This window comes from Fragaria vesca, linkage group LG6, assembly GCF_000184155.1.
Source record: "Fragaria vesca subsp. vesca linkage group LG6, FraVesHawaii_1.0, whole genome shotgun sequence".
NCBI lineage: Eukaryota > Viridiplantae > Streptophyta > Magnoliopsida > Rosales > Rosaceae > Fragaria > Fragaria vesca.
In genome coordinates, this window is record NC_020496.1 from 26,906,775 (window position 1) to 26,932,502 (window position 25,728).

General features: G+C 36.0%; 1 protein-coding gene, 1 non-coding gene and 2 pseudogenes across 2 annotated transcripts in view; 2 read left to right on the forward strand and 2 right to left on the reverse strand.

Annotated features, from left to right (window-relative positions):
* Window positions 1–2,511: 2,511 nt before the first annotated feature.
* On the forward strand, window positions 2,512–8,932 carry LOC101290794 (annotated as a pseudogene).
* A 4,002-nt stretch (window positions 8,933–12,934) lies between these two features.
* Window positions 12,935–13,713, reverse strand: LOC101309069 (annotated as a pseudogene).
* Window positions 13,714–20,674: 6,961 nt separating this feature from the next.
* Window positions 20,675–23,576, forward strand: LOC101309366. The gene is made up of 3 exons (XR_185012.1): window positions 20,675–22,010; window positions 22,119–22,247; window positions 23,264–23,576. It is a non-coding gene; the product is annotated as an uncharacterized LOC101309366 (transcript).
* A 431-nt stretch (window positions 23,577–24,007) lies between these two features.
* LOC101291078 (putative cyclic nucleotide-gated ion channel 19-like) overlaps window positions 24,008–25,728 on the reverse strand; it is a 5,668-nt gene continuing 3,947 nt past the window's right edge. The window contains exons 4-6 of the mRNA XM_004305786.1: window positions 24,732–24,983; window positions 24,483–24,628; window positions 24,008–24,200 (exon numbers count right to left, since the gene is read on the reverse strand). Of these exons, the coding sequence (XP_004305834.1) occupies window positions 24,008–24,200; window positions 24,483–24,628; window positions 24,732–24,983 (591 nt within the window). The remainder of the gene's footprint in view (window positions 24,201–24,482; window positions 24,629–24,731; window positions 24,984–25,728) is intronic.

Genomic DNA, 25,728 nt, shown 5'->3' on the forward strand with positions numbered 1-25,728 from the left:
CTAACCCCCTTGATCTTCTTCCTTGAGCACCCAGAGAAGCGAAAAAGGGGGTTCCTTTTTATCCAAGAGAGACTCAACAAGCATAGATAGGCCAATGTAGACCTGAAATAACAGAAACCCACCAAAACCCAGATGTCCAAAAAGCCAAGGTTGAGGAGAAGAGAGGAGTAATTTGCAAGTAGAGGAGGAGGGCTGTGGCCTCAAGTGGGCCAAAAGGAATTCAGAGGATCATAAACAAATGAGAAAAGGGGGAGGTAAGGCCAGACAAAAATCTAATCTTTTCAAGGGAAAATGTAGAGTTGATGGAGAGAGAGTGAGAGAGAATTTATATATGTAAAAAATGTTGGGTGGATTTTGAGAGGAGTTCAAAAGAAAAGGTGGGTAAAATGGTTGGTGGGTGTTTTCTCTCTGTGAATCCTTGAGGGGGCCTTGGCAAGCTGGAAAGGAAGAAGCTTGGTTTGCAATGGAGGAAACCAGAGAGAGAGAGAGAAGAAGAAGAAGGAGAGAGAAACAGTAAAGGAAAAGCAAAAATAAGGTGAACAGAGATGGGGGCATTTATAGCTGATTAACAACACATATTTATTTGATTAAGCTTACAAGAGCAGAGTGGGAAACATGAAAAAGAAAGAGAGAAGAGAAAAGTGAGTCAACTGAGCACTACAACAGGAGGGAAGGGAAGCTGCAAATCTTGCTTTGTCCTGAGAGGGTTTACTTCACAATCTGCCCTCATTTCTTGAAGAAATCCTCTGCTGCAAATCTTATGTTTCATTTATAGAAAAAAAGTGAACAGAATGTAATAGTCTGTCACTGCACATTTTGCAACTGACAAACGAATTGGAGGTGTGGAGGTCCATAATACTCTAGGGCCAGACTGTTAACATATTTTAAATTTTGATTAATATGGGATTCACAACCTTAATTGCTAATGCATCAAGTTCTTGCATTTTCTTTCCTGGTAAAACGCATAAAATTCTTACATTTTCTCTTCTGGTCAAAGTAAATGCATTCTTCTTCATACGTGCCACGTTTTGGGGGATGAGTGATTTGAAAGGAAACATCTTCAACTGTGTGTCTCATTGTTTTGGTAAATAATCTCCTAAACAAAATAACTCCAGCAATTAGTCCTGGTTTACCGTTAAACATTATCAACTATCCTTAGATGACTTTGCTTCATGTCAATGGATAACATCACAACATATATATGTATGTAAAAGTAAAATATATAAACGGAAAACATTAGGTTAATATTCATATGCACACAAGTTTAGAGAATTTTTGAATAACCTTTTGAATAATTTTGTATTAGTGAACTGATAATTCAAACTTTGAATTATCAAATATTTACCATTAATATATAAATACTTAGAGCAACTTTAACAATGCTAGCCATATTTAAGTTAAATTTAGTTTAAAATAGCTAGAAAGTTATTTTGGTTAGCCAGTTTAGACATGCGGCTGCATCAATGCTCTCTATTTTAGCTATCATTACATCAACATTATTCTTCAAAAAATGATTAAATAGTTTAAATATATTTATATATCACGTAAAATATCTTATAATGAATGTATTAAATTATAGCTAGCCTCATTTAAGTCATCTCGATCTCAATATTTAGCTAGCGAGATAGTCATAATAGCTAAACTTTGGCTAGTCTGTTGGAGCTCCGAAAATATCAAAAAAAGCTAAACACATTCTCTAAAATAGCTAAAAATTAAAATAGAGAGTTTGCTGAAGTTACCATTAGAAGGCAAATTAGACATTGTCACAATGCTAGCTGTTATGCCCTGTTTATTTATCCATCATGAATAGTTGAATACTGCAAGTTTTGACTTTTTTTTTTGTTCTTTTTTTCTTTTGAACAGGGCTTCAAGTTTTGACTAAGCCAACAAAAGGTTATATAAAGATCATTGCAACGGTTATGAAGGGTAATTTGTAATGGACTAAATCTATCTCTGTTAAAGTATTACAAAGACATTATAAAAACTTTAGTAATTGTAGGCCTTTCTTGATCATCATCATGGCTTGGGACTTGTGGGATAAAGTATAAGATCCCCAATTGGGAGAAGGAACAGAGGCTTTGATTTGAAGTATAACTTTTGATTAAAGCGCATCTAGCTCATACATATCCTTTTACACCAAATATTTTTGATCAAAGAAGAAAAGACACTTCAAGATTTTAATTATCCAATTGGGTTTACTCGATCGCAATATCAAAAATGTGACTAAGGAGAAGTTATCAACCCAAATCCATATTTGCTTGAATATCAAAGCAATAATGTAGTGCACTCGTAGCCAGAGTCAAACCCCAACTAGGCAACTAGTATTTCGTAAGAGAGAACAATTAAAAAAACTCATAATCTAGGCAAGAAAATAACAAAGATTCACCATTTTCATATTTTTCAATTTTGCAGGAATCTAGCTTGTTCTTATCATTGCATAACAAACATGAGACGTTTTGGTGGTTGTATCGGCTCTTGGTGGAAGCTTCGGTGATGGTCTTGTGTCACGCAATGACTCAGTTGTCAGCGTTGACGACAAATTCGAGTTCCTATTCCGCTAGGCTTGCTTTTGGGCTGGATTCCGGTTGGATTTGCTTGATGTTTGGTTGGCTGTTTATATTTGCTTGTTTTATTTCTATTTATGTTCATCCAAGTATGGATCTATGTTATCTAAGTATGAATCTATGTGTAAGCTTCGCTTTATGAATGAAAGTTTGTTTACGATCACTTTACACTGCCAAAAAGAACATGAGAAATGATTAAAATATTAAATTTTTGTTCTCAAGAAGTCTCAATTACTTAACCATGAACTGAGAGCAATTTTTTTTGGGTAAGAAGCTATGGTTTATGACGATAATATTCTAGAGTTTTAATTTGTCAGACATAAGAGCATCTCTAATGGAGAGGCTTTTTTTGCCACATAAGCCCAACAGCTCTAAAACGACAGCTCAAATCCATTTCAACCCAAATGTTATATCCACCTATATTTGACATTAGGGTAAGAGATTGTCAAATTTGACAGCCTCCTCACAAACTGTCTTTCTTTTTTTATTGGTTCCTTTTCTCGCGTCTTCTTCGTTATCTCTTTCTTCTCATCACTAACAGCAAAACCAACCCAGAACCAAAAACCATTCCTTTGCCATATTCATTCTTTCCTTTGGTTTTTATTTTGAATATGGATTTCAATTTTTCAGATTCATCCTCAGATGCTGTAGATGACGAATTATGGAATCTTGCCGATTCATCCTTAGATGAAGAATTCAATAGGCAAATTATTGCTCTTTTAGAAGAGAACTTGGAGAATGGAAGAAGAAGACGTTGGGGTTCAATTCCAGGTCGGAAGTTTAAAGATAGACAACGATGTCAAGGCCACCAGACGCTTTACAACGATTATTTTGCTAAAAATCCAATTCATGGAGATGTTGTATTTCGGATGCATCGCCTTCTTTTTCTTCGAATTCTAACCGGAGTAGAAGCTCATGACTCATATTTTGTCCAGAAAAAAGATTCAGCACGCAAAAGGTAACAACGGCAATGCGTATGCTTACTTATGGAGTTGGGGCAGATGTTGTGGATGATTATCTCCGAATTGGTGAAAGCACTGCAATTGAAGCTATGAGAAGGTTTGTGTTTGCTGTTATTAATGTGTTTGGAGTTGAATACTTGAGAAACCAAATTTGAATGATATTTCCAGATTGTTATAGATGGGTGAGAGTCGTGGGTTTAGAGGAATGCTTGGTAGTATTGATTGTATGCATTGGAAGTGGAAGAATTGTCCAGTTGCTTGGAAATGTATGTTTTCTCGTGGAGATCATCGTGAACCACTACTGAAAAATAGCACTTAGGAGACGGAATTCAAACAATTCCGTAGCCTAAGTAGCACTTAGGAGACGAAAAAATATTTCGTAGCCTAAGTAGCACTTAGGCGACGGAATTGAATTCCGTAGCCTAAATGACACTTAGGAGACGAAATTGAAACAATTCTGTAGCCTAAGTGGCACTTAGGAGACGGAATTGAATTCCGTAGCCTAAGTGACACTTATGAGACGGAAAAATTTACTTAGGAGACGGATTTAAAAAATAAAAAAAAATTATGATTTTCTTAGGCGACGGAATCGTGTTTTGTAGCCTAAGTAGTTCTTACAAGACGAAATGTTTCACTTAGGAGACGAAACTTTTTTATAAAAAATAAAAATAAAAAAATAAAATATAGCTAAATTCTTTAAAAAATAAATTAAAATAACCTAAACGACGAATATATAACATTCTGTCGCCTAAGTTCCCAAATTTTAGGCTAACATTTCCGCCAAAAAATTGAACAAAAGTTTGAATCAATTTGTGGTTATCATACTGGAAGTCTTAACCGAGAACTTGATCAAAGTTTGGGTCCATGTGATGTTGCTGGGCATACTCTTGAGAAAAGCCAAAAGCATGGCCAACTTAATTATACATTGGGTTGTTTTCAATTAAGGTCTCTCTTTTTTTGTTGCTGTTGTATGTTTTCTCGTTCTCTCTTCTTTCTCAAATAATACTCTCTTCTCTCCCTTTGCCTCTCACGCCTCATGTCCATGTCCCTCTACCTCACCCTCCACCGCTGTAACCGCCCACCACCATCCCTGCAATCGTTCCAAGTCTGGTGTCCCTAGCCTAGACCGGGGTTCTACAGTTTCCTCGAAATCCCTAGCCCAGAACAGCGTCCCATCATCTTCTCCAAATCATGACCAACAATGTCGTCGACTTCTCCAAGGCCCAAACCGGCATCGACATCGCGTTGGGTTCCCGACGCAGATCCGGCCACAAAGAGTTTCAAACAGGTTCAAATTTCAATTGCTGGGTTTCGTTGGAAATTCGGGTCTTTTCTAATTTGATTTTGGTGTTTATTGGTCAGAATGAGCGATCGGTAGCGACGGCGGCGGTGGTGGTGTTTGGGGTAGATCGAGATGGTTTTGGTGGTGGTTTGGGGCAAATCGAGATGATTTTGGTGGTGGTATTCTGGGCAAATCGGTATGGTGGTTTTGGGGCAGATCGATATGGTGATGGCAGATCTGACAGGACTCACCCCGAATTTCATCCTGAAACCCGAGGTAAATCCTGCGGGGTCCACTTTCAAGGAAAATTTACCGAAAATTTGGTATAACCTTCCTTAAAAATGGACGACCCTTACCTGAAAAATCCAACTTAACACTTCTATAACCAAACATCCATCCTCAACACCTGGAGCCTTCCTGCTCCCCAAGTCCAACACATCTCCCAACATAACAATTACTCAACTAAACTAAACTAAACTAAATCCACAACCAACAATAACCAACATTAATTCACTAACTGATTATCAGAGCATATCTAGAGTTAAATGAAAAACAATGAATAAAGAATAAGCGGAAGCAGCCTCTGACTATGCCTCGAATCCATGTACGCCCGACCTCACTTAGACTGAGCCTGCAATCTGGGCATTTATTACCAAAGGGCCCATGGGAAAGTAATTTAAAAACGTTAGAGTGAGTGGACGAAAATAAACATAGGATAAGAAACCAAAACTTAAATACTTTTCCACTTTCCAATATGCAATAAATCCGTTGCATGCAAATGTTGACAAATCTTTCATAAAGAAAATCCCAAGAAAACGGGGCTAGTCAAATTAATGACAAAGATAAATAATAACCTTCATAGAAGAAGGCACCCAAAACAAGGGACTAGCCCCGCTAGTCTCAACGACAACAAAGATTCATAAAGACTTTCGTCAAAAGGAATAACAAAAAGATGGACTAGCCCCGCTAGTCAAGTCAACAACAATAAATAAGAAACAGATATAGCCATACAAGTGAGCCTCCCAGACTCGGTTACCTCCCAGGCAATAGTACTCCCATACTCCCTACACCTTCATGTTATTATAACAAAGAGGATGTAGGGCTTGCGTGATGTCGTCGACTACATCACATCACCCGAAGGCGGAAAGAGCTTGAGTAACCCCACTTAAAACGTGGAAGCCACATCGCCTCGAAAGGCGGAACAACATGCTAGCATTAGTAATATATTATCCGACAAGTATGGCATAAATAAAGAAACATATATCCATGTGAGTTTCCCCGAAACTCATAATTAAAGCATAAGTATGATTCTCAACCGTACTCAAAGAATTCAAAGAGTAAAAAAATTAATTAAATTCAACGACGTGTCCCACACGTTAAAATGCTTAATGAAATAAACAACTCATATCATTACCATGTTTCATAAATTAGACAATACTCAAATCTTTAAAGAAATCTCAAATCCGGAGATCAAAAGAATATCATAATTCAAATACCAAAACTCTTACCCAAGCTCATAAGTTCATATCGAAAACATAACCATTCTGTAAATTCCATAACCAATTCAAAAGCTGAAATTATAATTTAAGCTTGGAAAATATAATAGGCAACTTATAAAATCATGCATGCATATTAATTAAAAACCAAAATGTCCACTCACTGATTTAGGCCTAACCCTGACGAATTCCGAATCACTACTCAAGCGAGGTTCCCTTCGTATCCTGGCACAATAAATCTGCTTAGGACCAAACTTAAATTCTGGAAAATTAAACATTTGAAAATAAACACCCAAATCTCTTCCGCTTAAACCACTACTCTAACTAGGGTTAAGCTCACCGGATTTCCACCAAACTCCACCATAACCTTAATTCCTCAATTCTAACATTTTAAAATAAATATCAAGGAAATCCAACGGCCAGATTTATCCTAACAACCGCCATTCTCTCCAATCTCCGAAAAATTCTAAACATAACCAAAACTCATCCAAAAATTCCAAACTATACTTCAATAAACTCCTCTTATTAAAACTATCTCAAAAACAGGAAAAACTGCCCTTAAGGGTGACGGCGGCGGCCGGTAGCCGTATTCCAGCAAGGACCAAAGCTTCTCAAATTTTAGCAGAATAATCCTCTCATCATGCACAACAACTCTCATAACTAGCACTTAATCCAATTCTAAGGCTAACTAGGATAATCGAACTAAAACATCCAAAAATCCCTAGAACTTCAATTAAACATTTCACCATAACAAGATCGAATTAAACCAATTCCTTTTGAGGGATTACTCACCTTGATGAGAGCTACAAGATGAGCCAAGAATCCCGAACTTTGGTGGCCGGAGGTTGGATTTCCGGCGAAAGGCTATTCGGTGTCTCCGACGGGTTTTCTCTTGGACGGCGGCGTTGCACGGCCGGTCACTGGCCCAGAAAGAGAGAGGGGACGGTGGGGGTCCGAACAGGAGTGGTCCGGCGGTCCCTGGCGGCCGGACGACGGCCGGCAGTGGCTGGGTCTCCGGTGGGTCGGGAGGAGCTCACGGGAGAGAGAGAGAAGAATGAGGGAGGGTGAGAGAGAGTGAGGGGTGTGTTGGGCTACCCACACCCGATCCACAACTTAAACTTCAAAAATTATACCCATTAAAAATTTACCCCTTTTTTACCATCTCAAAAATTTACTCTTTTAATTAATAATTTTTCCATGCTAACTCCGATTTTAACATATAGCATGTCTACAAACTCGTAATAACGTCCTCTACAACTTTCATGAAGAAAGTTTTCCCAAATTCCAAACAGAAGAAAAAGTCAACTTTAGGGTCCTCAAGTAGTAAACGGTTACTCAAAACTGTAAAAGGTCAAAGTAACCCAAAAGTAAATAACCGCAAATTGACTTAAGAACCGGGATGTGACAAGATCGGTATGGTGTGGTGGTGGTAGTATATGGGTAGATCGACATGGTGGTGGTTTTGGGGCAGATAGTATGACGGTGGTGGTATTTGGCTGCCGCAATGCAGATGGTAGTTTTGGTGGCGCGTGGTGGCGCTTTTGGGGTGAGAAGACCGAAAGAAAAAAAAAACAGAAACTAATTAGGAAAGAAATTAATTAATTAATTAAATTAAATGGAAAAGCAAATAAAAAAAATATATTGTAAACTAAAAAGTAAAATATTATTCAATAATAAAAATGAAATATTTAATGATTTTTTAAAAATATTTTTAGTTCCGTCTCCTAAGAGTTTTAGAGACGGGAATGATTCCGTCTCCTAAGTACTTGGGAGACAGAAACCATTCCGTCGCCTAAGAAGATCTTAGTAGACAGAACCTAGGTTTCCGTCGCCTAAGTATTTACCTCACGACACTTAACAGACGGAACTTAGTCGACGGACATTCCGTCTCCTAAGTACTTAGGAGACGAAATATGTCACTTAGGAGACGAAATGGTTCGGTCTCCTAAGTGCTATTTTCCAGTAGTGAACCTTCATTGATTCTTGAAGTTGTTGCCTCACAAGATCTTTGGATATGACATTCTTTTTTTGGATTACCTGGCTCTCATAATGATATAAATGTCTTAGAACATTCTCCTTTATTTGCTGATCTTCGTGAAGGCCGAGCTCCTCCAGTCAATTATAGGATCAATTATCATGACTATACAATGGGATATTATCTAGCAGATGGGATATATCCTTCATGGGCCACTTTTGTCAAAACCATTCCATGTCCACAAGGAGAGATCAAAGAATTTTTCGAAAGCTCAAGAGGGATGTAGGAAAGATGTAGAAAGAGCATTTGGAGTACTTCAAGCACGTTTTGCTATTGTTCGTGGACCTGCTCGTTTTTGGGATCGTGAAACTCTTCAAAAGATAATGAAAACATGTGTTATAATGCACAACATGATTATAGAAGATGAACGCGCCGAACGCATTGCACACAATGATCTTGAAACTCTTGCAAGACAATATGTTGAACCAGAAGAAGAAGAAAGAGATGAGTTGTTGGTTTCACATAATCACTCAATCCAATTTAAAGATTTTATCGACAACCATTTAAGAATTCGTAACAAGGAAACACATTCTATGCTTCAATCAGATTTAGTTGAGCACTTGTGGCAACGTCACTTGGCTAGAGTTCAGTAAGTAGTTGTTGATCAGTATGTTCTTTGATAAGTATGCTTTGCTTATAGGTCTTGGTGTTGTTAAGAACTTAGTTGCTTTGGTTTTCTTTTGGTAGTTGTATCATGCATGGCTTGGAAATTGTTCCTTTGCTTTCTTTAACAAGTAGTTTGTGTCTTATCTATGATAGTTAAGTTTTAGTTTTGGTATCAGTTTGTCATGCTTGTATCTCCATATGCTACTGATCTCATTAATGTACAAGAGCTTGTTTGGAAGGTTTTGTTCTTGCCTTCTTGTATTATGGAAATTTATCTTGTCCAGTTTTCAGTTCCTGTGGTCTGTAATGCTTGTAACTTGTTGATTGACTCGAGTTACAAAACAACCCTGGTCTAGGTGAGTTTGACTTTCATGTGTGGCTAGTTATCTTGCTTCTTTTCCGTATATATTGTTTAGTAAATGATTATCCTTTTTGTGGAATGTGTTATCGAAATTGGACATTTAATCTGTCATCCAATGCCATCCAAGGAGATAACATTAAATGTTCTGTATGATATCATCGAATAGTGCCAGCGAGGATTAAATTATGTATTGCCATTGTCAGATTGACTGAGAGTTGTAGTAGAGTTAACTGGCAAGTAGAGGATTAAATTCGAATTTTGTTCTTCAAGGTTCTTGTTCATACTATAAAGGAATAATTCATTGTCCATGTATGCTCAGTTTCTGGTTTCAAATGCTTAGTTTTTTGTCTGCTTCAGAGTACAAGAAAGAGGCTGAGGCAGTCCCTTGCTACTTTCCATGGCAAGGTACTTTTCTTCGTGAAAAATGTGATGACATTTAATTTGTGTTTTTTAATCAGGCTCACCTTATGAATTTTTAGAATTCTCAACTGCACACACTAGTGGATCTACATATGGCTAATTTGAAGTGAAGAAATCACTCATACTTTTTTGTTTTGCAGTTGTTTATGGGAAAAAAAATTTGTGTGGCATGTAGCAAACAAGTTCCTACAATACAAATTAAAGAAGTAGCAGTAGAGAGTTCAGAGTTGGATGATAATGCTACTGAACTGAGTTCTACTTCTGAGCAAGTGATATATAGCAGAAGTAGCAGTAAAGAGAAGTTAGCTTAGTCTTTTTGTGATTTTGAGCTTTTTCCTGTGTAATGTAGTAGTAATAACTACTGCTATGTGACTTTGCAGATGAGAAGAATGGAGTGAGCATTTACTGAGCAACTTTGTAGATGAGAAGAATGGAAAAGCATTTACAGAGCAACTTTGCAAATGAGAAAAATGAAGGAGCATTTACTGAGCAACTTTACAGATGAGAAGAATTGAGGAGCATTTACTGAGCAACTTTGCAGATGAGAAGCTATCTGGAAGCTACACAACTCAGGTACATGCCATGGCCCTCTCTCTCTCTCTATCTCTTATTTTAGTTCTTTATTTTTTGTTTGATATGATCCATTCAAATGCTTTTAAGCATTTAAATCTTATTTAGAATATATTTGTGATCTCATTAATAATACTACCATAACTCCTAGTCTTCTACAGTGAAGTTGGTGTGCATATTGATAATGATTGTGTGTTGTAATGAAAATTGGTAGTAGAGTTATTCTACATTAACTCCTCTTAGAAACCTAAAACGTTAAGGACTACAAAACTATATTCCTTAAAACTAACAAAGTACTTCATATAACCTGCAGAGTACTTCTCAAAACCTGTAAATTCATTTACTCCAACAATAAATTTAGGGGTCTATACTTCATTTGCTTCCCAACTAATAACAATACACAACCAGTATATAATCTAGTCACTTCTATCTCTTATTTGCCACTCTCTTTTACTAGCTTTTTTTTCTTTTTTTCTTTTCCAGTATCCTCTTCTTATCAATGGATCCTCAATACTCACAATTTCCTGACTTTTTAGCAGAAGATTCAGAGTGTGAAATTGTTGAGGAGGTGCCTCAAACGACTACTGTAAGGCTTCAAGAGGTCTCTGCTTCAACGTAGTGGAAGATAACCTTCTTATCAGTGGATGGTTAAATGTTGGTATGGATCCGATACAAGGCAATGAGCAAAAGATTTCTACATTTTGAGGGAAAATTACAAATTATTACCATAAATACAAAGACTTTGATTCCGATCGTTCACAACAGATGTTAAAGCAACGGTGGGGGAAAATACTGAGAGAGATCAACAAATTTCAGGATGTTTGGCAACCATAAATGGGAAAAATGAAAGTGGGAAGACTGAACAAGATAAGGTAAACTTTGTTTATTTATCTCATTATTCACTTTGCTCATCAAAGTATAGTTTATAAGCATCTGGAGCTCATAAGGTTTTTTTTTTTTTTTCTCTCATTGTTCAGATTGCAGAAGCAAAGAAATTGTTTGAAGAGCAAGAAAACAAAAGGTTCACTCTTGACCATGCTTGGGTTTTGTTGAGGCACCAACCAAAATGGATACAATCAATGCAAGAGTTTGACAACAAAAAAGGTAAGAAAAGATCTAACTCTTCAACTACATGCACTCACATAGATATTGTGGAAGACATGAACACTTGCATTTCAGTATCTAGACCACCAGGTAGAAAGGCTGAAAAAAGAAAGCTGAAAGAAACTGACAAATTAGCACAAATTGAAAAATTACATCTGGAGAAAAAAGAAAGAGATGATAAAAAACTACAAATTATGAAGGAGAAGGTTGAAGTTGGTAAGGAGAAATTGTGAGTTAGGAAACTTGAGTTTGAAAGTAAGAAGATTGAGGCTGAGATGAGAGTTATGTCTATGAATACATCTACTATGAACCCTGAGGAAAGAGCATATTATTCCAAGCTGCAGATAAAAATTTTGCAGGGTGACAATTGAAGCTTTTGAAGATTCCCAATATTTAGTTATTCATGTAATGTTTGATTATGTATGAAGTTTCATTTTAAGTGTTTTTGTGTGCTATGTAGTAGCTTTGGTTTGGTTCCTACTGTCTAATGTTTAATGTTTAATATGTTGAAGATTTCAAGTAGCTTTGGTTCAATGAAACAACAGTTTTGTAACTTAAGCATTTTTAGCTTTGGTTCCCAGCAGCTTTTACTTGTGTTGAGCAGTGTTGAGTTTTGCTCCAACTTCCCCATATAAGCATTTGTAATGGTTTGGATGAAGAATGTTATCTTCATGATATTATTTTTGACTGAAAAAGAAGGATATTGTTAAAATAAGATTCAAATTTGACATCTCCATTGGAGACAAGAGTGGTCAAAATATGCCAAAGTTATATTTGCCATGTCAGATGTCAAATTTTGAATTTGACATAAGCAAAAGACATCTCCATTGGAGATGCTCTAATTGGACTGATATTGATAGAACATAGATGAGGAGGACCTCGTGAAGTACTCTCGAATCTAATTGCTCTTGTACTTTCTTTGTCAAACCTCTCTTCCCTAGCTATTAGATCATTTAAAATAAATGCGGTTGATCGGTCGTGTACTACTACCGGGAGGGGGAATATTTCCATATATCCTTGGTGACATAGGGAAGGACGTTCGAATGCATCATTATATATGCTACGACAAACAACTTCTGCATATTACATTTCGGACTTGTGAATCTGGAATTCTGGATAACACTGCACAGTATAAACACTACTAATTTGATCAGATCATTCAAGGCTAGCTCTTTCTAGTTATAAATAGAGATGGTTTAGACAAATAAACTTGATTTTTTTACTAGTGTCCTCTTCTCTAATCTGACACATTAAGTCGATCATTAGCTCTGCTTAATTTTGGCTATTGCATTTTACTTTTAGCAACACGTATATACAAGACAAGACTACAGTCTACGTACCGGGTTCTTGCATTGCATAATGGATCTAGGACAGTTTAGTTTTTCTCAATTCAAATTCCAATGGCTTACTCTAGCTCGGACATGTTTCACATAATAAACTTTTAGTTTGCATTGAACAACCAGTTTCAACAGTCTAAGCACATTAGTACAAGCTAGGATATATAATGATCAATGAACTACTTGACTTTCTAACTTCACTTTCCGGGAACAAAGTTGGTGGCATATGACCAAACATTGTTGTTAACAGGGTCAGCCAAGTGATCAGCTAGGTTCTCAATCGGTCCATTTCCTGTCACAATAGCTTGCACAAAAAACCCGAACATGGAGAACATGGCTAATCTTCTTGAGCTCCTTCACTTTAAGCTCAGCAAAAGCCTCAGGATCGTCTGCAAGCCCTAAGGGGTCAAAGCTCCCCCCAGGGTACAAAGGGTCTACAACTTCACCGAGAGGTCCTCCTGCAATTCTGTAGCCTTCAACTGCACCCATCAAGATCACTTGTGTTGCCCAGATTGCCAAAATGCTCTGAGCATGAACTAAGCATGGGTTTCCCAAGTAGTCTAGTCCACCCTCACTGAAGATTTGAGCTCCTGCCTTGAACCAAACAGCTTCTCCGAACTTGCTCCATTACGAGCTAGGAATTCAGGGAAGACACATCCTAGAGCACCGAGCATGGCCCATCTTGAATGGATGACCTCGAGCTCACGGTTCTTGGCAAATGTCTCGGGATCGACTAAGAGCCCAGCTGTGTCCCAACCATAGTCACCGGGAAACTCTCCGGTGAGATAAGACGGGGCTTCATTGGAGAATGGGCCCAAGTACTTGACACGGTCAGGACTGCACCATGGGCTGCCGGATGACACATTTTTGGACTTGGCTGCGGTTTTGCGCATGGTGATTCTGCCCTCACCGAGGAGGTTGGATGTAGAAGAACCAAGCTGTGAGAAGGGGAGAGAGCCATTGTTGAAGCAGCCATATGAGAAAATGAAAGTGTTTACGAGTGTGTAGAGGGCCGAGTGATTGTTATGTTTTGCATAGAGAAGCATGGTGGGTATTTGTATAGGTTTGATGCTAGAAAGTCGTTATCTTTCTGCTATCTTCATCCCTTTTCTCACTGGTGAAATGAAGTTCAAAGAGTTTCAATCCTTTGATCAATTCCAGTTGGCATGATAGGCTCCAGTTATTTAGTTCCACAAAGATAGCAATTGGAAAATAGTTATGCTTTGATTTCTGACCAAGTAGAATTAGCCCTACGAACATGGCCGTCTTTTTGCAATAATGATCATAATGACTCGATTTCCAGTTGGTTTGATATGCACCACCAGCATAACGTACGTATAGATACCATAGAACATCAAAGGAGAAAGAATAATGAATTTTTCGACTAGAAATGAGGATGTTAAAACTAGACACATGATTACAAAAATCTGAAATAACATTAAGAATCTCTATAATTAAGGATACATTCAACTAAACATAAATTAGAAACAAAATATTACTCTAACGACGACTCATTTGGCATATGTAAACCTTCAGACCAATGTTCTAAAAAATGCTAGGCGCTAGTCGGGCGGTAGAGGTGAAATTTTGAAACCAAAAACCGAAAAAAAACCGAGCCGAAAACCAAACCGAAACTGGAAAAAACCAAACCTAATTAAGAAAAACCGAACCGAACCAAATTAGTTTGGTTTGGTTTTTGGTTTCGGCCCTTGAAAAACCGAACCGAACTGAAAAACTGAATATCCCTAAAACGACGTCGTTTTTTGTCTTTATTTTCATATTAAATATTTGATTTGAACAATATGATTTTTAGGTTTTATGTTCTATATAATTATCTGTTTGTCTTTTCTAATATTTTGCTTTTTATTTTCATTTTATGTACATATAGAAATGTTTTAGGTGTCGTGTATGCAAAGTATAGAGAGTGATATGTTACCTCTAAAATCGAAGACCTTATTATTGCGAGCTTTAGATGACAAATTCTAATATTTAATTTATTTTTCTCTTCTTTATTCAAATTTATGATTTTTAAAATTTAAAATTCGGAATTTATTTGGATGAACTTTAAACTATGGAGTCTATATGTTGTGTTCAAGATGAACTTACAAGTTTTAAAATTATGGTTTCATGGTGTGCTAGTGTGGTCAATTCTCAATACTTTCGAAATTATTGAGTATTAAACTTTCAAAGTATCTATTTGGTTTATAAATTGTTGGTTTGTTGAAGAAATCATTGTCAAAAATTTTATTGATATATTATATATGCTTATAAAAAAAAACTAGTAATGGAAGAAAAAAAAGACCTAAAATACGATAATTTTTTACCAAGGCAAAAGCATACAAATTTTAAGAAAAATTATTTTAAAAAAGAAGAAAAACAAAAAAAAAACTGAACCAAACCACGGTTTGGTTTGGTTTCCGGTTCAAGGTCTCAAAAAATACCAAACCAAACTGAATTTTTTATTCGGTTTGGTTTCAGGTTTTATGTGAAAACCAAACTCACCCCTATCGGGCGGACAGCCGGTGACTAGCGCTTAAACGGGTCAATCGGGAGATTAATCAGTTTTCTAACTCTCTAGACGGAAACAGTGAAGCACCGCCTAACACGTAGGCGTGGATTAATCGGCTATAAGCGGAGATTTTTAAACCATTGCTTGAGACAACAACTAGTCCTTAAAACTTGTATGACGAAATTGACTGTGGCTCAAATTATAAGGAGCTACATTTAGAATATCTGCTGCTATGGGGCAAGTAAGCAAAACATGGGAAGTATCTTCATAAGGACATGGGCATGATATGCATCAAGTATCACCTGTATAACCCTTTGTAGTAAGTGCACGTACCTCTCATTGGCAGTCGGTTAAAGCAAGCTTTCCAGAAGCAAATACGCACCTCCTCGGTACTTTTGTTTTCCACAATCGTTTCTGCTATAAGCCGTTTTTATGGTCATGTCTTTTTTTTTTTTTTTTTTTTTCTGTTTTAGGTAGAACAAAATTTTCTTGCCTTGCTTTTTTTTTTCAATATGATATTTGTTTGCTCAATACCATTTTGGTCTAGTGACATAAGTCTCTCCTTGTAAATGAGAAGTCGTGAGTTCGACTCATAGTATTGTAGCATATTATTGTGCGTTTGATCCAAAAATAAAATATGATCTTTATTTGGGATCATAGCGTTTTTTTGCTTTTTGCTTCAATATGCATGTGGACATTTTATGTACTTATAGGCTCAATTATGGTGTGAGCTGAAATATGTAGTAGGAGTGTTACCTGTACGTGGATTATTTGATCTTATTTACCCTCTTTACACAAGACAATGCATTGATTCATGATGTATCATTTATTTGAATGGATTGGAATATCTTCTTTAATTCAAAAATTAATTAAAGATCTCTTTCCTTAAGATTGTGAGCAAACTTTTGCATTTATACATAATTAATGGCCACTATGAGCAAGTAATATTTATTTTCATTACCTATTAAAGTTCATTCATCGCTATATAAGCATGGATGTAGCAAGAAAACTCCTATAGTTTATTCTAAGCCTGAGCCAGAGATAAAATGATGAGAAAAGCATTGTGGCAGCTCTACTGTTTTCTGCTTTTCCTTGTCCTAGCGCATTGCATTCTCCATTGTGGCAGCCACCCTGTTTGGGGAAGAAAGTATTTCGTCCGTATTGTTAACAATCTCGAAAACAACGAAGTGCTTAACTTTCAATGTAAATCCCTAGATGATGTAATTGGTCCGCGTACTCTTCCTCCATTTGGTGAATTTGAATTTAAATTTCACTTCGGCCCTGATACAGTGTTTGAATGCTCTACGTGGTACTCAAATCGCATGGCTAATTTTACAGCATGGGAACCAATTGTTCAACCTTTATGAGGCGGGGCGCATTTAATTTAACTATATACTAAAGTATGGTTTACTGTTCATAATCACTGTTCACATCACATGAATAGTGCACTGTTTGGTGGGTGTGATTCTGTTTATGCCCTCTGTTTCTAAAAAACCACGAAATTACCATTAACCCTAGATATATGATTGTCTTCTATATAATTAGTTGTTGTTGAGGATGTTGTGGGTTGGGAAGTAATTTTTGAACTCTTATCTTCATTACCGTGTCTCAATTTTTTTTTTTTTCATAGATCTCACAAAGGGTATTGTTATCGAAGTCAATCTAAAATAGGGTAGTGGTATCATAGACCAAGGTTGAGCAAGTTTATTTTCTTAATTATTGAGGTGAAACAATTTTGGTTCTATTTTAGCAACGGAATATTAATTGAAGTACAAATATCTTTGATTTGGCCAAAGAAATTATCTGGTTGCAAACCAACTCCTAATTAACAAAACGTACTAAGTTAATTTAAATATCGTGTGATGAAGTACTATGTTATATATACTAATGCAATATATTTGGTTTTTGTTTTGTTTACTTTTAATTTACTTGGTTTCTCATCTTTGGTTTTAGTTTTGTTTACTTTCAATTGAGTTGGTTCCTCATTTTTTGTTTGGTTTTTATGTCAAGTTCTCATCTTTGACATTTTGAGATCAGTCTCTTTAGGAGCTTGAGATAAATATTCTTTTCAGTTAATTAATCACTTGCTTTGTGTGTGTGTGTGTGTGTGTGTTTTGTTTTTTTTTTTTCTTTACTNTAGTATNATATANCTTTATTAGTTAGTTTTTAGTTTTTTTTTTTTTTTTTTTTCCTATCTTTAGTTTCCTATAAATCAAGTTTTCTAAAAATTGCGTTTTTGGTGAAAAACAGTTAAACAAATATGAGCATTTTGTATAGTCAAAACTAGAGCTATATTTTCGATCATACTGCTTCAGATAAGTTGTTCTATTTTGTGCACTTACAAGACATTTACTATTTTGGATAGGTTACAACACTAGATGTTTTGTATTGAAGTTCTATGAAGTACATATCAAAAACTTTTTCATCAATCAACTGAATCATTAACCAGTTTTATAAATATACACCGCGCCAAGGCGCGGGTATCAACTCTAGTTGTATATACAGTGTGTGATCTGCTACTGTGTTCAGGTACAACATAGCAACTCGACGATATGTAGGAGTCATTAATTTTTGGACTGTAGTACCATGAAAATGTTTGGGACAAATGTAGTTTCAAACAAGAAATATTTATAAGCTACAAGTATGTTTTTTTATTTTTTATTTTTTTTATATATGAATAAAGGGCTGGTGCGGCTGTTTTCAAGCCTTCATTAATGAAACTGTCGAATACAAGAGGGGCATATATAAAGCCTAAACCCCTGATTACAAAGACCCAAAATAATATCGAGAATCTCTATAAAATACATGTATTCTGATAAACACCAACTAGCAAATAGTACTACCCTAAAGACGAATATATTTGCTTTGTCATATCGGTGACATAATGGAAAGATCACTAGATATGTAACACGATTACTTATCCTAATGTCTGATAAAGAATAGTACACAAGAAGTTAATTAGCAAAGAATATTAGAATACTTATATATACACCAAGTTCTAATACCAAACGTGATCGATCCAATTTTTTTATTTTTTTGATGAAAGGGATTGTAGTAATCAAACTGGGCACAAATTATCTACCCAAACTACAGGATTTGGAGCTGCATATGTTGTACTAGCCAATCTGTGCGCCACTGTATTGCAAGTTCTACTACCCATGAGAGAGAGTCATGGATGTCACAAAGTAACCCTTCCAGCCCTACATAGGTACCTTGCGTATAGGAGATAACCAAAATTGCCTCTAGACAATCTGTTTCTATGATAGCACATACACAATGTTTTCAAAAGTTTTAGTCCTTCTTTGATAGCATATACCTCCGCCTTCTTTGCAGAGACTACTGGGGCAATAGGAATGACCAAAGCTGCCTTGAATTTTCCTTGATTATCCCTGAGTATCCCTCAAGTGCCTCCACGAAGAAATGTTGGAAGAAAGCTACCATCCACCATGAGTTTGGTTTCCATTTCTTGTGTTGTAGTTGGGGAGTCTGCCTTACTGGAGGTTGTATTTGAACTTGTTGGTTTTCATTGAACTAGGCCATTGCCCATGCTTGTACTTCTTGTGCTGTTTGATGCTTTTCATTCCATAGTATATTGTTTCTGTTAGGCCAAAGAGACCACAAGCTGATGAGAAGTTTGGCAAAGAGCTCCTTTGGCATATGTAAACCTTGAGACAACAACCAGTCCTTAAAACTTGTACGAGGAAATTGAATGTGGCTCAAATTATAAGGAGCTGCATTTAGAATATCTGCTGCTATGGGGTAAGTAAGCAAAACATGGGAAGTATCTTCATAAGGACATGGGCATGATATGCATCAAGTATCACCTGTATAACCTTTTTTAGTAAGTGCACGTACTTCTCATTGGCAGTCGGTTAGAGCAAGCTTTCCAGATGCAAATACGCACCTCCCCGAGTCCCCGTAATTTTTGCTTTCCACAATTGTTTCTACTATGGGTCCGTTTTTTTTTTTTTTTTTTTTTCTTAGTTTCAGGTAGAACAAAATTTTCTTGCCTCTTCACAAAAACATTTCTTGCCTTGTTCGTTTTTTTTTTTTTTTTTTTCAATATGATCTTTGTTTGTGATCATAGCGTTTTTTTGCTTTTTGCTTTAATATGCCTCTGGATATTTTATGTACTTATAGGCTCAATTGCGATGTGAGCTGAAATGTGTAGTGGGAGTGTTACCTGTACGTGAATCATACACAAGACAGTGCATCGATTCATGATGTATCCTTTCTATTAAGAAAAACATAAGGGTCTTATGACTTCTACTTAGTTGCTGATTCATAGAATTATTACCACTCTTAGGCTCAGTTTAGGATTGCATTTTTGGGTTAAATCCTGCTTTTTCTCACCCATTTATGACTGATAGCCTGTTTGGTAAGCATTTCATATCTGCGTTCTTTTAACGATTGCGGCCGGAAACCGCAAAAATGAAAAGCAGCGGAGGACCTGCTTTTTCTTATCCAGCGTTTTGTGAACGTGAATCAAATAGCCTGTACATTCATGAAATTCCAGAAACATCCCCACTGAAATTCAAAAGTCAAACCCCTCGGAATTAATTCTCGTTCTCTTCTTCTGGGTTTCTTTCGTTTTTTGCCTTCTTTTGCAGCTCCTCATCCCCTTGCCTTCGTACCTCTCTCTTCACAGCTATTCACTTCTTCTTTGATGGATTACTGTATCATATTATTTTATATATAGATCTGTAATTGATCGTAAGGTGATCGAGGTTTCCATCGAATCGCATACACTTCGTAATTTGATGAGAAGAACAAAAGATCCATATGAGTCAAAAGATCTGTATCTATTTTTGAAATTCTTTGTTTTTGATATCATGTTTACCAAACATTGTAGCAGTACTTATTTTTACCTCAACACTTTCAAATATATGATTTACCAAACATTATACCGAGATTTTTTACAACAGATTATTTTTACAACAGAGTTATTTTAAAGTAGAGTTTATATACCTCAATATCAAACTAGGCTTTATTGGTGGACATATAACCAAAATGACGGTTTCTGATGTCCTAGAAATGAAAAACAAAAATTTGAAAGAGTGGCATTATTTTTTGAGCAATTTAATGACATCACACATTATAACCTATACTAAAGACCTATCTCTAATGTACCGTTCATTTTATTTGTCCTTATTCTCTCGATAAATTTTTCAGTATTTCCGAAAGACCATGTGGCATTGCCTGGTTATCCAAGCCTATGAGACGTTGACACGTGACACTTTTTAGACAACTCGCATCAAGGTTAATTCATTTAGTTTTCAACTGCAGTAAAACAAACCCCTCAACTATCGCCGTTAAGTGATAGTGTGATAAAAAAATGTAAATCTCTGAATTTTGTTCGTCCTCTCGCCGTCTGCCTTTCTCTTTGTGTTCTTTTCAGCAGAAGCACAAGGAAGCTTGTGGGTTCAGTTAAGCCTTGTCGTCGCCCATAAGATCCACTTTGTCCAACAATTGGGATTTTCAGTTCCCCGTAGCTATTACCCGATCTCCTCCACGCGTCCCCAGGTTTCTTCTCTTCTCTTCTCATTTCCCAATTGTTTTTCTTGCTCTTTGGGTCTTGCTAGTTTTTGTTAATTTTGGTTAGAGAGTTGAATGATTGTGATCAGACTCACTTTTCGGAGAAGAAAAGAAAATTGAAAATGGGAGAACTGAGTTCAAAGAAAGAGAATTTGGGAAACGAAATCCGCACAAACCGACGGAGGTGAGTATTCGACGATTTTGGTTAGTTATATGGAATTGATGAAACTTCGACGGCTCTCCCTTCTTGAATATGTTGTTTATGGGATTTGATTTCTACACCAAAGTGAGGAAAATTCTATTAAGCTATCATATATTCATATTGGCTATGATTGAATGGTACATGACCATAATAGCTTGAATTCCAGTAAAAGCTTTGTGGATTTGGGATTTGAAGTTTGAGGTTTTATTTTTATTTTTTGGATTTGAATTTTGCAGTTTTTGAAATTTTACATGTTAGTTGATGTTGTTATCCTTTTCATGTTAAAGTCCAATGTATGATTTAGCAGGTTAGATGAGATATTGGATTTGCTGAACCTTCAGGTAGTTAGAAAATATGCCAATGTCTCCAATGGAGGGGTGCCATTTAATTAGAAAGTAAACATCCCACATTGTTATCAGCCCTAGACCACCATTTTACACATTTCAGACCAACAATTTGATTGCTTGTTTTCTCTGCTATGTACTCAAATCTATTACAGCTACTGGGATAGCTGCATCACCAAAACTAGTTCTTTGTGTATCACAGCTTATGACTCTAATTGTTTTACCATCAAGGTCACACAGAATACTTGATTTTGGATTAGTCATTTACTTATCCATTTTGTCAAATATGGGTTCTGCTGAGAAATGCCAGGATGGCAAGTAATTAAGCAACAATTTTTGGATGATCCTTCTGAAACAACTATATACATAGCTGGTTTGCAGGCTGCATGGAAGCTTGGTGCTGCATTCAAATTGGTTATCATTTGATTATGACACTGCGTCTAGTATCTGCTAAGTTTATTGGTCTTTAGGTTCAAAAGTTTCGTTTTATCGAAACTCTTATGAGTTTTATTTGGTTTGCATATAGTTCTCTTTTGAAGCTTGTATTATATCTAAATATTTCTCATGTTCTCTTTTTAGATCTACCCCAAATCCTGTTTTTTCTTTTTTTGAATTCTGGGTGCACAGGCAGTGAGATTGTAGTTGTCAGTGACAAACTAAGGATAAATTGGAAGAGCTTTAAGGTATCTCAATCAGTGATTTCCTGAATTACTTCATTTGGAAGAGCCTTAAGATAACTTGGTTATTCTGATTCCTATATGATGTCTGATAATGTGTGGACATGGGTGCAGGTTGAACCGTAACAGATGAGGATTGGCATAGTTGAGTTTGAGGATGATGTGGTACTTGACAGTGAGGGTGACGAAGTTAATGGAAGGTGACTCATACAAGTATGTCTCTGGACAAAAAGTGCACTGCAGGTTTGTATATTTGCTTCTTCTTTTTTTTGTTGTATTTTGGTTAATTTTTTGATAGCAGTTGGCGTTGAACGTGTTGATGATATGAAGTTTTTTTTCTTAATGAATGCTTGAGGAAGTAATCTCTGCAAGACTTTGCATTTACTAATTTGAATGACAAGTTTCTTGAAATAATTTTCATACTACGGAGGAGTAAAGGCCGAAATATTTGTGCTGCTTGCAGAATTTAGCTACATCGACTCCCATGATCTTGGTTGGTCGCATTACTGTAAGAGAAAGACATTAGATAAATGGCTTTCAAACATATATATGAAGATAGCTAGCATCTAGGATAATAACAGGGTTTCAAAACTTTTCAAATATCGATAAAAAACTGTGTGCTTGGTCATAGTTAAGATCAACTCAGTTAAAATTGCATATGTGAATGTGTAAAATTCAATCTTTGTGCATATACCATAGGGACCATTAGCACTCAATATTCAATGATATAACTCAAAACATGCATCTCTCACAAGAAGTAATGTTTTCAGCCATTAACGTAAAACCTGAAGAGGATAGAACTATTATGTTTCGAGTCACTTTCGTTTAACCAAAAACTAATTAGGTCTCATAGCTAGAATACCAGCATGATGAAGATGCCAAGGTGCATTTGAGCAGCAGAGCAGTGAACTCCAGATGCAATGAACACCCAAAGTGATAATTGTAGAAATATAATCCATGTTACTTGAAGCATTTTTCTCCTTATGTGCATAAACTAAATGTCTATTTAAAAGAGCTCTTACTTTGCTTTATTGAAGGATATAGATTGTGTCTCATGTATATCGATCTTTTTTTTTCTTCATCACATTGCTTAATGAGCATGCACCTTTGTTGTATAGTCCAATGGACTAATTACATTTTATTTTTAGTTACATTCATGAAATATGTAGGAACCTCTATGCAATACTCTGAACAAGAAACATGACAAGAAGTATGTTCCAATTTTATATGCTAATTTTATTGTTCCTTATGTGGGATAGATGGGGTTGGAAGAATTGTTGGACTGCTAATCGATCAGAGGAAGGCCCCATCAAAGTGGATGTCTAACCTGTTACTAGAGCTCTTTAATTTGATGATGTAAACTCAGGTTGTCTGAGAGGGATTTCCCCTTAGTGTTTGTTTGTTTCGTATCAAAAAAAAGAGTGAATGTCTAACGCGGACCAAACAAAAGTGGAGGTGTCATCATGCATCTGGGAATCATACACCTGCTAAATTTATGCTTCGAATTTCCAGTATTTTTCCGTGTCTCAACAATTGTAAAGTTCATTCGTATCAAAAAAACAATTTGTAAAGTTCATTCTTCATAGAGTTGTGAGCAGCATATTGTATCATGAGGAATTGATGGGCTCGGATGCATAATGATTTACGTTTGCAGGAGCCAGGAGAGTTTGGTATGCCGTTGGAACTTGGAAACCATGTAGGTAACCAGTTTTGTTGGACAAAGAGGATGACAAACTCTTATTTGAAATGGAAAGCTTTGGTAAACTATTCAAACCATGAGATATCAATGTAGCACAAGACTCATTTATATATCCGACTTTGCCGTGTGTAGTTTGTATATAGATTATATCCTTGCTATGAGGAAAAAAAAATATATATCCGGCGTAATTGGGATAGAAAACGATCCCCGCGCGGGAATACCAGCTAGTACATGGACTAATCCTTATATGAACAATTTCTATTCGGAAATCTATTACATGTAAAGCTTCAGACATGGCATAATTCTAGTAACCGAAGAAGTGGCGTCTTATATTTATCTGAAGCTCGTCAGGCAAATTTTCCAAAATACGTTCTTCATTTACATCCGTGGCAGAATATTGTTCGGCATTTCTCACTTGCCTTCTAAACTCTTCAGGCAAGTTTCTGTACCTCATCCACGCCTCAACATCACGCCTCCTCATCAACATATCAGACCTCCTAAAAAACCAAAAGAATGAGAAAGGCTGAGATGTATATAGATTCTTACTATCAGTAACCTCTTTCTCTAACAAAAAAAACTCTAGAAGAAAGAAAGTGGTAATAAAGTCACGATCAAACAATAAAAATGTGGTCAGCATATAGATTCTTACTTTCAGTAACCCCTTTCTCTCAATTAAAAAAAAAACTCTAGAAGAAAGAGAATGGTAATAAAGTCAAGATCAAACAATAAGAGTTAAGAAACAGATTGGACAAAAAAAAATAAAAATAAAAATTAAGTACCTTTGTCCAAGAGACTGGAGAAAATTTTGCATGTTTCCGATCAGAAGAGCAAGGAGGAAGAGTCCCAGTCCAATAATTACCATCGTAAAGATAATTTCACCATTGTTATAGCTTGGAGTTAGATTTCCTCCCAAAGTGCTGATTTGCTTAATAAATCACAGGAGATAATATGTCAGCATAAAGGTGTAACTTATTTATGAAATCATAATAAAATAAAGGGAAGTTATCAGCAATTAGAATGTAAGGTACCTGAAACCCCCAAAACAATGAGTATAGATATTTAGTAATGATATGTCCCGTAGTGATATTGATAATTGGCGCATAGATTCCATATGAGAAGTCTCCATTGGGACTAAAACAAAGAGCAGCCTTCTCATTTAGTCTCCGTTTAGTAATTAACTCATCCAGGGAAAGATAACGAGCATGCCAACAATCTATTAAGTTCGGGCATGACTGCATATTAGAATTGTGGCAGGCGTCTTGAAGACATTGGTTAACCCTCTGGAACAAGAAAAAAAATACAAATGTTCTCAGTGGCATAGCCAGAAACTATCACTAGAAGGGTCAAAATTTAAACAATAATACTATTGCCTGTTAAAAAAAATTAAAAAATTAAAAAACTATTGAATGACATAAAAATGTATGAATTATTACATCAATAATTAAAAAGGACAAAAAGTAGGTTTTCCTAAAGCAATTATAATTGTTCACGACAATTACTCATATTTTGAAATATTTTCATGATGGTTTCACCGTCAAATATATCTTTCTCAATATATGTAATCATGAACATGTCTCCCATTCGGTTTCGCAAATCACTTATATAACCGTCATGGCAAAAAATGCTCTTTCTACAGTGACAATTGCAACTGGAAGAATCAGTGTCAATGTTATGAGCAAGTAAACTAACGGATCAACCTGGTTTTTCTGTTTCAACAATTTTTTCTCGAAGCTCACTAATTTCTTTCATTTTTTTCCAAAGTACATTCATTGGATCTATCTCTATTCTGAAGTACAGCGACAATTGCAACTGGAAGAATCAGTGTCAATGTTATGAGCAAGTAAACTAACGGATAAACTTGGTTTTTCTGTTTCAACCATTTTTTCTCGAAGCTCACTAATTTCGGTCATTTTTTTCCGAAGTACCTTCATTGGATCTATTTCTTATTTGAATAGCTTGAGATGCTGTCAACTGATCCGTTGCTTTCTTTACAATATTTTTGAGAAAATTTTCATAATTTCAAAT